The 14,420-nt window shown below is 32.2% G+C and overlaps 1 protein-coding gene across 1 annotated transcript in view; it reads right to left on the reverse strand.

The window, feature by feature from the left end:
- The window catches only part of LOC125651305 (uncharacterized), a 167,723-nt gene that overhangs the window by 147,966 nt on the left and 5,337 nt on the right, over positions 1-14,420 (reverse strand). The window contains 11 exon segments of the mRNA XM_056166812.1: positions 730-904; positions 988-1,099; positions 1,744-1,834; positions 2,146-2,267; positions 2,565-2,623; positions 2,729-2,811; positions 3,012-3,118; positions 3,294-3,354; positions 3,567-3,699; positions 5,907-5,940; positions 6,155-6,245. Of these exon segments, the coding sequence (XP_056022787.1) occupies positions 730-904; positions 988-1,099; positions 1,744-1,834; positions 2,146-2,267; positions 2,565-2,623; positions 2,729-2,811; positions 3,012-3,118; positions 3,294-3,354; positions 3,567-3,699; positions 5,907-5,940; positions 6,155-6,245 (1,068 nt within the window).

Below are 14,420 nucleotides of genomic sequence, written 5' to 3' on the forward strand. Positions count from 1 at the left end.
CTAACACAACACAGGACTTACATGTAACAGATCTAACACAGCACAGGACTTACATGTAACAGATCTAACACAACACAGGACTTACATGTAACAGATCTAACACAGCACAGGACTTACATGTAACAGACCCCACACAACACAGGACTTACATGTATCAGATCTAACACAGCACAGGACTTACATGTAACAGATCTAACACAACACAGGACTTACATGTAACAGATCTAACACAGCACAGGACTTACATGTAACAGATCTAACACAGCACAGGACTTACATGTAACAGACCTAACACAGCACAGGACTTACATGTAACAGATCTAACACAGCACAGGACTTACATGTAACAGATCTAACACAGCACAGGACTTACATGTAACAGACCTAACACAGCACAGGACTTACATGTAACAGACCCCACACAACACAGGACTTACATGTAACAGATCTAACACAGCACAGGACTTACATATAACAGATCTAACACAGCACAGGACTTACATGTAACAGACATAACACAGCACAGGACTTACATGTAACAGATCTAACACAGCACAGGACTTACATGTAACAGACCCCACACAGCACAGGATTTACATGTAACAGATCTAACACAGCACAGGACTTACATGTAACAGACCCCACACAACACAGGACTTACATGTATCAGATCTAACACAGCATAGGACTTACATGTTTCAGAACTAAGTTTGTGAATTGTATTTATACCTCATGGGGAGAAGAGGATTTTGTAGACAAATGTGTCAGGATTCTTTTCACCATCTCATGATCAGGTTTGGGGTTCAAGAAAATCTTTTTGGCTAACAACTCATCTGCGAGCTCTGTGTTTAAGGCACCAAACACATCAACCATATTTTCCTTTGCTCTTTTGTTCTTCGAAAGACTGAAAAGAAAGCATTTGATATCATTAATCAAAATCCAACTTCTGAAAAGTTAATATGCCTCTGACTGTAAGCTTAAACTTACTTTGTGTCAAGCTGTTCCAAGTAAAAGTCTGCTATTCTTACAACTTCTTCCTCTGGCAATCTTGTCATGATCTCCACAATGTTTCGAAAACAAATAGCTAATGCATGTGATCCTGAAATGATATATTCTAAAAGTTACAGCAGTACCTTAAAATACTCAATAAACAAATATGAGTATTTAATTCAATATACAGTATTGGTAAAAATTGTGATGATGTCTATGCATTTGAGGCAAGAGATCCATTCACCTGAGTCGATTTAACTAATAAATCAGACATGTCTAACTGTGCTGACATATTAAGACTGGACAATTACATACAGCATGAACATGCTTGAATAGCATAGAACAAGTGAACATCTTCTGTACAAAAGCAAATCTCTATAAGGTGCTGCCATCCTATTAGATCGGTCATTCTTAGCTCTAAGATTCACAAAAAAGATACTTAGGTGACCCCACCCTAACATTTACATGTTTCATCAATCCCCCAGGGGAACAACCCTTTGTGAAAATTTTTAATCCCCTTTACCTAAGAATGTCATGTACCAACTGGAAATCGCAGAATGGTTCTAATGAGGAGATGGAAAACAATGAAAAGTACACAGATATCCGATATGCCAAACAATCCTTGATCAGAACAGATCTGACATCTGTCAAGTTCAAGCGAACTAAGAAAACTACACAGAATCAAAACATCTCAAACTCTTGACAAAACACTAATATGAATATTTCAATTCCATGTTGTACATTTTTTAATACCTTCAGGGGGTTGATTTTCCATGCAAGTCAGATTCCCACTGATATGTTCATTTGATAGGGTAATATTGAGGTTTCTCTCTGTTTTCTTTAGCTATCAATGAAAATGTGTACATGTAGTACAAATTAAATATTACCGCCAACATCCTGTTATAAAGCCAAAATTTATTAACAATGAAAATTACTGTTGTTTGATTTAAAATCAGCAATAAGTTGTTAGAAGTAAAAATTGAGCTCTTTATTCTCAAACTGCAACAAAAATGAACAAGTCATCTATCCTCTCATGTTCAGTAGAAATACAAGTGTGGACTGTTTTTATTTATAAAACATATATATTCATCTAAAACTGGCGTGTAAAGAATTTCAATTCTTTTTTTTCTTTTTTTTTAAATTCAATGTAATTACATTTCCAACATGAATTGTTGAAGTCAGCAATGCCCGGTGAGGTTTCGCCCACTCATGTTTATCAACATGTCTGGTTAGAAAATGCAGTTTTCCCTTGCTAACATATGACATTTCTGGCATCTCTAATAATAGGAAAAATTAAAATCATTAGATACAGAAATGATTTCATGATTTGAACGTGTAAGTCAGAACAAGACACAGGTAACTCACACACATAATTTCCTACTGCATTCTTATATATAGTAGACATGTATCTAGAGGATTATTTTGATCTTTACCTGCCATCATTTTATACAACACAGAAGAAATATCACAGTAGAAAATTGTATGATTTCTTTAAGTCACTAAGCCACACTTAACACATTTTTATACTGTAAGAGTCTCTTGATTTCTACTCTTATATTACTTCATCAACTTACCTACATGGCTGAATTCATTCACTGCTTTTACTTTTCTCATACTTGCATGGGGGTCAAAACTAATTGAGGGAAAGAAGTAAACATCTCAGTAAAATATTTCATTTTATATAGACTTACTGACAAAATCAAACTTGACTAAAAACTAAGACATCTTAACATCTAACCTTTGGTGCATCTTTGGGGATGTGAAGTCTTCATCGATCAGAACACTGTGTATTGTACCCAAATAGTCATGGTAGTGTAGTGTCTATAATTTCAATAATACAAGAATAAATAAAACTTCACTTATATGATTTACAATTCTAACTTATTACCAACATCACTGACTGTCACAATCGATATAAAAGCTAACGATTCCTATGTTGAACTAAAAGTTAGACATTTAAAATATGTATACACTACAACATTCTCATCAATTTCAAACAAAGGGTGTTTTACAAATCTTACTTTAGCATACGATCCTGTAGCCTTTTCGACAGGATGTCCGTGTCTGACCTTGGTAAACTGCAAGCCATCTTTAGAAGTGGAAACTGTGTATGTCGCATTATGCTCACCTTAAAATTCAAACAATTCAATTAGATTTCGAGATTTTATTGTCTTAAAGAATTAAATATTTCCAATGAATATTGAATTTCCATCAAACTGTAATTTACTGTATCCAGCCTCCCCCCCCCCCCCCCCCAAGGCTCTTCAACCCTGAAATAAAAGCACACAATTCTACTTGCTAACCTTCACTTCCACTCTCTGTAATATTGTAAATGAATCCATGGTTACTTGAAACCCCTGCCACCTAAAACAAAATGAAACAGAAGATAAGAGCAAACTCTATGTAATGAAGCACCCTAAATATGTGCAATGTAGTGTCATGTAATAGGCTCCATGTATAACACACAAAACCATATACCAACATTTCAAAAATTTAATTACTTGCAATAATCAAAGAATTTAATTATTTGTAATTATCAATCATTCACGATTTATGAATAAACTTTTTTAATTTACATCTCCCTCTTCGTGTAGTCTTGATGCAAACAAAGCTGCGAATCCCTTCTTAGAGGCAATGACATCTGTGTCTTCTCCTGGGGGGTGGTATACATGTGTTATCACTCCACGCTTTGATATCACAAAGGAAAACCTGCACGTCAAGGTAAAGAAGCATTCATTAGACATTGTGCTAAACATATGGATTCATAATTCTAATAAGATTTGGCACTAATTACCATTAAGAATGAACCCTTTTCTTAACATATCTTCTGTACAGACAATGCCGACAGTTATTTTGTTTTATTTTTCTCTTTACTTTGTACCAAGTGAAACAAGTTTACATGTATAACTGCTAGAAAGGTTACATGTATTTTGTTCTCCCTTAGATACTATAGCTAAAAATAATGTTCTGTATGTAATTTGATGGTAGTAGTTGTATATTTGGTAGGGGTATTCTGAATCACTAAGATGCCATACGTTGAATATCACAATGCCCCCCCCCCCCAATTTTTTTTTATGATAAATCGATAGTTTGACAGTGTATTGCTTGGACAAAGTTTTCATTTATTCAAAAGATTTATCTTTCCAGTTAACATTTGTCACAGAAAAATTTTGTTTATCCATTTACAGTTGCAATCTATATATTCTGAAAGAAAAATGTTCAAAAAAATAAATTGAGATTTTGTGCAACTTTTGATCTATATATTGTAAATGAATTGTAAATATCAGAGACAAATTATATGAAACTGTAATCGACATCATCTCTGTTGTATCACAATATACAATTACGGACTGTTTAGCAGGGAAACATCACAAATTATCAGGTCTTAGTAGGGTCATCACCCGAGGGTACCTATGTGCCTGAGGGTGATAACCCTACTCAGACCTGATAATTTGTGATGTCTCTCTGCTAAACAGTCCATAATAGTTTTATTATCCTGAAGAATCTGAACGTTAAAAAAAACTATCACACATTTATTGACTTGTACCATGTATCTTTTCTATTTAAAACGTCAACAAATTCGTAATAACTTCTCTGCAGAAAATTCTGATAACTATTCAATAGTTTTGGAGGGGTGAAATCAATGTTACTCTCAACTACATACATTATTTTCTTTTACACTCAATGTCATACATTTATTAGATATATATATGTTAATGCAAGCAAAACATTGAGGTTTGAGAAAGTTAAACGAGAGAAAGCTTTCAATTGTGACTTCACAGTAGAATGACGCAAAAATATAATGTCAAACGCAAACATTTCGTAACATATTTCAAGACAAAAACGTAAACATCAAATGAAATGCAAAATTGCATTAGAATGGAAATATTTTTCTTCTCGATTGTTATTTGTGACCGTTAATGTTGATGCTGAGGATTATGATTAACGATCCCGTATATTTTCAATTATTTTTTAGTAAAGCTTTCTCGCTTGTGCCATTAAAAGATTAAGTTATCTTCTAAAGGGAGACAACATAGTTATCACCCACGCATGAGGGAGACATCACGAATTGTCTCCCTCCACCAATGAAATTGACTGTATTATTCTGAAGGATAATAATACATATTAATTTTATGATGAAGTGAATACTGATACCTGTATACATATATTGTTCACTTTTACAACTTATTGGGTCATTTTGAAAACTGAAAACCATATATCCTATCAGCATGTGGTTGTCAGCACCAATACATGTCTTAACCACCTGCACTCAGTGCAGAAAAAATAAACAGAATATCAACCTTAAAATTTTTAGTATTTTATATAGACTGTAATGATTATGTGTGAAACGCAAACTTTGATATTTCTGTAGATCTACATATTTTTTTCTTTTATTATGATCAAAGTTCATGCTTTGGAGTATTTTTTTTAAATGACCGGTTGTCTTTGAATAGTTACAAAAGATTTGGGAATTCAAGTGAGCTCTAAAACTGTTAAATGGCATAAAATGGGGCATGTCTTCACATTTCGTCTTTACTTTGAGGTTTTAAGCATCAAATTTGTGTTGTGTATCATTTAGTATTAAGAGTTGGAGCTGTTTTTGTTGTGTATAACGTGACTGAAATATAAAACCTGTAGGCGAATATTGTAATACGTCAGTGAAATAGTTCAAATACATTATTTAAGTTCAAAAGCTCAGAGTCGTAACATTGCAAATTATGTTCATTCTCTCATAAACTAATAAGTGATAGCTTACTCATTGCAATTCAGCAACTCAACATTTGTTTATGCAAAACATCAGTAGACTAGTGTACCATCGTTGTTAATCAAAATCATGATTGAAAATCAAAATGTATTAAAATTGAATTTCCCTCTCTTCTCTCGTTTATTTTTAAGTATGCCGATCCCGAACTTACCATTTTGAGAAATCAAGATCACCTCCTTTGAGATCTGAAATAAAAACAACAATTTAAGACTAATCAGAGAACTTGTCTGTTTCCAACAACAAAGTCATTTTATATTCTTGATTTTATCTGTAAAATAAATTGTGAAGGAAGAGTTTGGTCTAAGTCGTAAGTTCCTTTGTAAAACATGGCCTAGTACTGCAACTACAGTGATCTGTAGATACACTATTTAATAAAGGGCGTGGTGTTCCCATACTTACCAGGGTCTTTTTCTGGGGCGAGATTGAACGTGTGCACTTTCAGTAGTAGTTCTTGGCCATCGAGGAAAGTCTGGACGTTTGTATAACTGACCTACAGGTAAATGCAATATCTTTTATATTGGTGACATATTGGAAAACACTAATAGTTTCATAGCTCGAAAGTTACTTCTTTCGTTTATTATTTCGAATAAAAACTTGCATGAAAGTTGTAAAAGGACGGACCTGTACATATACGTATTCGCTATGTATACTCATAGAGATCGAGGTGCAATGTAATTTGACATAGATTAGAACTGCAATGTTTGACATTGATTAACACAAGTGACAAATGATACAAATTACAGGCATCCGCATGCTTGCTTTGTGGATTCGGAATAACACTCTAATCAGTTCTTCAAAACAGATGATTTATATTCTCAAAATTATTGATCGGTGTCCATTATGGTCTACTTTAACGTATTAGGTATGGTGAAAACAAATATTGAACTTGACCAACGATATTCTGCGCAAACAGTTCAAGTTCATTCGTGTCTTTGAAGAATTTACTTCCTCTTTGAAAACTACATATCTTAAGTGCGTGTATATATCTAAGTACAGTTGATTTATTTTGTTTGCATTAGGCGTATATATACGTATATGTTTTATTTATTCACCATCATGATCCATTATGCTATTCGCTTGATTACGCAAGGTTTTCTCGATCCAGTCTCCACATATTTAAAATGAATTCGTCTTGATAAACACAGATTGCACGAGCGCAATCCACTTTTGAACGCGTGTTAGTAATTACAAGTTATGTTATAAATGTATATGATTATAGGCGTCTCGTCGACACATTGAATGCTAAGATGCATTAAGATTATACTATACACTGAATTATTCACAAAAGCAAAAACAAAAAAACCAAAAAATATTAATATGATGCATCATTATCTTCGAGTGTTGACGGTTATTGATTGGCATTTGATTGAACAGTTTTAATATTAATTCTTGTACCCAATATCCCTATGTGCTGGAAATAGAATTCAATGGAAATTGAATACACAAAGATATTAACCCACATTGCAGTATTGATCTAAAGATAAAGAAAGTTTGTATTAAGAGTAAGTGAAAAAAAAAAAAACCCACCAAACAAACAAAAACCCAAACCATCTATTTGAGATCAATTTAATCTTGTCCTCTTCTGATTGACTGTGTAATCTCAGAACGCAAGAATGTGACAACTGTTCGAAATCCAATCTCAAGAATAAGGACACCCACCCTGTAATGTACACCTGCACAAGCTACACTTTCGATACACCTGTATGAAGTTGGGGATGTACGTCGCGTCACTTATAAACCGTCAAATAAACATTTACTCCAATAATTGAAGATACTTACGAAAGCCTATAGGTGTCAAATTGGATATATATATATATATACATATGTGTATATATATATATATATATATATATATATATATATATATATATACACAAAAGATATCTCATATATTTCATAAGATATCTATATATATATACACACAAAAGATATCTCATATATTTCATAAGATATCTTAAACTTAAATGAATTTTCATAAGATATCTTATAAACTTTGTGAAGTACGAGGGCGAGTCAATAAGTAACCAGCCTAACTTTTTCCCGGTTGAGATCCACCTCTTCTTCTTCGATTTAGTTGCTCTCTAGTGTGATGCACTTAAACCAACGGTGTTCAAGTGCCATCTGCCTTGAACTGAAAAAGTCATGTACCCAGGTATAAAACATGTATTGAAATAAGACATGAAAATCATGACCGTTTCGGTCAATCAGAAATGGGATAGGCTGGTTACTTATTGACTCGCCCTCGTATCATATGAATTTACTTTTATAAGTTGTTTTATAAAACATCATAGATATCTTGAATGTATTATAATATATCTCATATAGCTTATGAGATATCTTATAAAAATTCATAAAATATATAAGATATCGTATAAAGTTTATGAGATATCTTAATAAAACATTTAAGATATCTTATATGTTTTATAAAATATTTTGTGAATCAAATTTATGAGATATCTTCTATCTTTTATAAGACATCCCAAAACTTTATAAGTTATCTTGTTTAATATACAAAACATATTATAAATACGAGATATCTTATATATTTTATAAGATATCTTATATATTTTATGAGATATCTTATAAAATTTATTAGATATCTTATAAAATTTATTATATATCTTATCAAAAATAGAAGATATCTCATAAATTGTATAAGATATCTATAGAGGAATAAATATGAAGATGGTTGTACATAATGACGAGCTAAAGAAAAGTCGTAATGCATGATAGTGACTTTACTTTTTGTTCATGGTCACTTTGTCCGTGACTTTTCGTCTGTGACTTCCTGTCCTACAGGAAAGTGAAACCACCAACGAACTTTTATAAGTACTGATTTAGTTGTGACATGTACGTTACTTCTTTTCATGTACTTCTGAAAATAACGCTCACTTTACTTAATAAAATCCTAAATGATTAATTCTCTACTGTTATTAATTTCTATACAGTTTACATATCTGACAGTTTATTTTCAGTAAGAGATTGACCAAAATTTATTATAGGATATCGTTGCAAATATGTATACTTTAAAACAGACGCAAATAAGGCTTTAATCAATTCTCTACTGATATTTATTTCTATACAGTTGACATATCTGACAGTTTATTTTCAGTAAGAGATTGACTAAAATTTATTAGGATATTGTTGCAAATATGTATAATTTAAAACAGACGTAAATAAGGCTTTAATCAAGTGTCTCTCTTCAATTTCACCAAGTAACCACCGAAATCTTTGATCAACAGTTAAGGACAATTTAAAACTTAGACAGGACACTCAATTATATAAGAATATATAGATCTGACAAATTTATTGGACGTAATAAAGTACCCCATGTGAGAGTTTGAATGCAATGCTGCTCAAAGTTGATTACTGTATTTGATTAGAACAGGGACATTGTTATCATATATATAGACTGTATTGGGCAAGACAAATGTCATAAATTTTACCAACCCGGAAACACCGAATTTATTGTGTACGTAAATCCTTTCTTTGGAGTATATTGGAGTATTTCATTGGACAAGTGGGACAAAGTTTGGTAAACAATTAGCAACAAAGAGGTTTCGTATTTCTTCAATGTCTTAATACAGTTGCTGGACTCCACTGGATATATTGAATAATTGTGATTTGATGAATTACTGGAATTCATGGTGGATGGACAAACAGTTACAAGACAGAATCGGTTGGATAAAACGTCATGGGACAAAGTCACTAAAATTACTATTCATCAGATACGAAGTCATTCTGCTATGAATTACATTATTAAATGACCCCCCCCCCCCCCCCAGAAAACACCAAGAAAACCATTCACTTGTTGATATATAGCAATTCTTACTACTTGTCTTGACAGTAATCTGGCGTGAAAGGAAGCTACACATAATTCTGTGATCAGATTTTGTTTTGCAATCACATATACGTACATTTATAATTGTAATCAAAATGGTCACAAAGCTATTAAAAAATCTCCTTTTCAAATCTAATTAATATTTTTACAATAAATATGATAAAGGGAATAAAAATCAATAATTATTATTTCATAATTAGTATGATCATCATCAAGATTTAAACAAATTCGCATAATATTATAAGTCTTACAAACATTTTTGTTTTCAAATTTATATAAAGATTAATATTTTCTTATGAACTATGACTCTTTGTACTATGACATTTTGTCCTACTTTCATAAAATTTCTGACAAAGACTTTACGTTCGTCTGTGACTTCCTGTGCTACAGAAATGTGAAACCACCAACGAACTTTTATAAAGATTTGTTGAACCCTTTTGATTTATAAATATACATGTATATGTATATTTCTCATATACAGGAAATAAATATTCTTTAACGTTTAGTTAGATTTCGAGCATCGTCGGAAACCCCCACTCCTTTTACCTTGAGGTTTTGGAGAGGAACAGTACTGATTTAGTTGTGACGTGTACATTTACTACTTTACACGTACTTCTGAAGATAACGCTCACTTCACTAAATAAAATCCTAAATGATTAATTCTCTACTGTTATTAATTTCTATACAGTTTACATATCTGTCTGTTAATTTTCAGTAAGACATTGACTAAAATTTATTAGGATATTGTTGCAAATATGTATAATTTGAAACAGACGTAAATAAGGCTTTAATCAAATATCTCTTCAATTTCACCAGGTAACTACCGAAATCTTTGATTATCAGTTAAGGACTAAAACTTGAATCGATTACTCAGTTATATAAGATAAGAATATTTAGATTTTGCAAATTTATTGGACGTAATAAAGTACCTCATGTGACAGTTTGAATGTAATGCTGCTCAAAGTTGATTACTGTATTTGATTAGAACAGGGACATTGTTATCATATATAGACTGTATTGGGCAAGACAAATCCATAAATTTTACCAACCCGGAAACACATATTGTAATACGCAAGTTCTTTTCGTTGGAGTGTTTTATTGGACAAATGGGACGAAGTTTGGCGAACAATCAGCAACAAATAGGTTTCATGTTTCTTTAATGTCTTAATACAGCTATTGGACTCCACTGGAGATATTGAATAATTGTGATTTATTGGTACATTTATAATCATGCCACCCAAAAAAGTAGACATTCTGGGGTATCTTATATTGATTTATACTCTACGTCTTACATCTAATAAAAAATATACTATGAGAGAGATAGAGGGCGTTCTATTGCCTTTTAACTTTTTAAAAGATTTAATATTGAATTCAAAATAGATTTCATGATGCGTACGTATTTTCAGCCAATGCAAGAATTTTTTAAAAATATATTCTCTCTCTCTCTCTCTCTCTCTCTCTCTCTCTCTCTCTCTCTCTCTCTCTCTCTCTCTCTCTCTCTCTCTCTCTCCATTTTTCTCTTTATGAAATTTATTGCAAAAAGAATTACTACAAAGGATGCATCCACAAAAATATAGACGATTTTTAGATTCTAATTGAATCATCGTAATAAAAGAAAGAATGAAAAAGTACATACACACATCAATCGACAAGTCAAATTTCAAAACATTGGATAAAAATACAAAATAATTTTCTCAGAACTTCTTACGGTGGTGTAAGAAGTAAAAAATATTTGCATGTCCTTAATCTACCACCGCAACTTCTGGCTAAAATATTTTTTGGTTAGAACCCCAGTCCCTTTCAGATACAATGAAATGTGGAACACCATTACCGATGACTCTGAATTGTTCATCAAAATTGATTTCAATAATCTTTCATAAAATGAATCAAGTTTGATACTGTAAAAAGACAATTGCACATTCCTCAACCTGGATGCATTTTCAAAAACATTTTCGATCGAAAAATTGACCATGAAATATAGTCTAAAACCTGTCTTATTTATATTGATCTATAAACCCAATTTCCCTCCGATAAGCATAGAGTCACGATGCTCTTATCTTCTTCCTTCTTGTGCGCAAATCCAAAAGGAATTTTGATTGAGAGACTTCGAGACCCCTTTGACATATGACTATACTCTTTATCATTTCGCTGTCAAGATATGGCAGGGCATAAATAAAAAGGGTTGTCAAAAGCTTTTCTATTTTCCAAAAATCCATAAGCATATAAACGCAAAATCCCGGACACTAGTTGAGGTTCTGGTTTGGTATTGTCTCGACACAATGGTATACTCTACAAAATCTTATTATTGCATATTATCATATGCCGATGACCTTGTACTTCTATCTTCTTCACCAAAAGGTCTTCAAAAAACTACTTCATAATCTAAACAAGTTTTGTAATGACTGGTGCTTATCTGTAAATCCCATTAAAACCAAAGTACATGTAGTTGTTTTTAACAAGGCTGGCAGATTTATTCAGAAAAAAATCCCGATTGACAATAACACAATTGACTGTGTACAACTATACAAATATTTTGGAATTCATTTCACAGCTTCCGGATCTTTCACTCTTGCACAAACGGAATAGTCCAAAAAAGCAATGAAACCTTACTTTAATTTGAACAAACACTTTTTATCTCTCAATTCGGGAACTGGTGTAGCTACATGTATACATATTTTGACCACATAATTACTCCTGTTCTTTAATATGGTACTAGCAGGTAGTGAAATTTGGGGATCTTTTAACCCATTTTCATCAAAGTTTAGAAAAGATTAAAGTGTAATCAATATTCTGAAAATTTAAAATGTGAAAAATTGCATACTAAGTTTTGTAGACAAGTATTGGGTGTTCATATGAAAGCATCAACATTTGGACTTATTTCAGAACTTGGTAGATTTCCTATATCTTACAACTTGTTAAGCAATATGCTGAATTATTGGTACCGACTAAAATCATAGATCATTTTAACAACATAATATCAAATGCATAAACAACATCTAACTTCTAAGGAACTTCATGACAATGTAAAACTTATACGATGCCAATTTTGATGCACCAGATGCGCATTTCGACAAATAATGTCTCTTCTGTGATGCTCAACCGAAATGTTTGAAATCCGAAATAACAATGAAGTTTTAGAGCTATTATAGCCAAAAACAGCGTGCCAAAAAAAAAAAAAAAAGAAAAAGTGGAGTCAAATTCGTCTAAGGATAAGAGCTATGTATGAGGGAGATAATCCTTAATTTTGAAATGAATTTCTAAATTTTATAACAGCAATTAAATATACATCCGTATATTCAAGCTAGTAACGAAATACTTAGCTACTGGGCTGTAGAGACCCTAGGGGACTAACATTCTTTCCTGGTTTAGCTCTATAAATGCCATTCTTGCATATTTCCCAAATATAAATTCTACGAAGACAAAGACTGTATCTGCGAACACTTTTAAGAAACAAGTACATACTGCATACTAGACAGGAACATTTAAATTCTAAACTTAGAACATATACTAAGTTCAATTTTTTTCAAAGAGAGAATTATTTGTCAATTATTAAAAATTATGGCTACGGAAGAAGTTTCAGCAGGTTCAGAATTTCATGTCATTTAATCATTGAATCTGGCAGATACAGAAATATACCCCTACATCTTAAAATATGATTCCATCGTAATTCTGGTGCTGTGGGTGACGGAATGCATTTTCTGTTGTGTTATGATAAGTTTAATTTTGAAAGACTAGGAATGTTAAAGGCAATAAATGAAGAATGTTCTAATTTCAGTTGTCTACAAGACTTGGACAAATTTATATGGTTAATGAATAGTGAAAATCCAAGAATTCTAATGTCTGTTTCCAAAGTCATAAACTTGTATTGTGACTAGTTCATGTATTGAGAGTCTACATATTATGTACAGGTACGGGTATACGTATTACATATACATTAAGGTTTTCGATCTCCTTTTTACAAATGTATGAATATTCTTGAACCCTAACTTTTGGTACAAGGTAGAACAAATCTGTTTACTTTTTTTTACGATTTACATGTTTTATGATTGAAAGTTGTATGTAAATGGATACAGAGATAATAATGATATTTATGACTATATGACAGTATGTTCCCTATGCATCGTTTCTTTGTACCTTTAGTTGTTGATCAAACATATTGTACTTAATTACAATGTTTATAATGTTCATGCCCCTAGAGCAAAAATTGATTTAATGCGCGCATTAATTCAATTAAAGAGAGCAATAATTGAATTTATGATATCTTCAAATAATTGAAGATATCTTCAATTATTTTAGTTTATGTTAATTTGGCGCTCCATAGATACTGAACGATGTTATGGTAAAACCATCACAAACGTACCATTCGCCATCGTCATCGTGACATCGCCATAGTTTCGTCGTGTCATCGTCCCCGTACCATCGTGTCATCGCCCCCGTACCTTCATGTCATTCTACCTTCGCGAAATATTGATAAAGCGGTTCAGACATAAAACGCTGATTGATCCTTTATTTGGCATTGCTTTGCAATGATTATAATGACATTGAATTACTTTAACTTGGATATACATACATAATTCTACTTTCTCTCTCAAATTGTCCTACAAATGCACGAGTCACGTGGTGTATATACTAGTACATATCTTTACTTCATTGGCTATTGTAAGAATCTTATCATATAAGATGGCATATACATGTATTTATGACAGCTTACCAATAGTATGATTTGCACAACAACACCCTTCAGTCAGATAAAAGAGTTCAAAAGCAACTGAAATAATATATGGTTGATTGCTTTAGACTATGGTGTGTTGCAAAACACTCCAA

The sequence above is a fragment of the Ostrea edulis genome, chromosome 5 (assembly GCF_947568905.1).
Source record: "Ostrea edulis chromosome 5, xbOstEdul1.1, whole genome shotgun sequence".
Classification (NCBI taxonomy): Eukaryota; Metazoa; Mollusca; class Bivalvia; order Ostreida; family Ostreidae; genus Ostrea; species Ostrea edulis.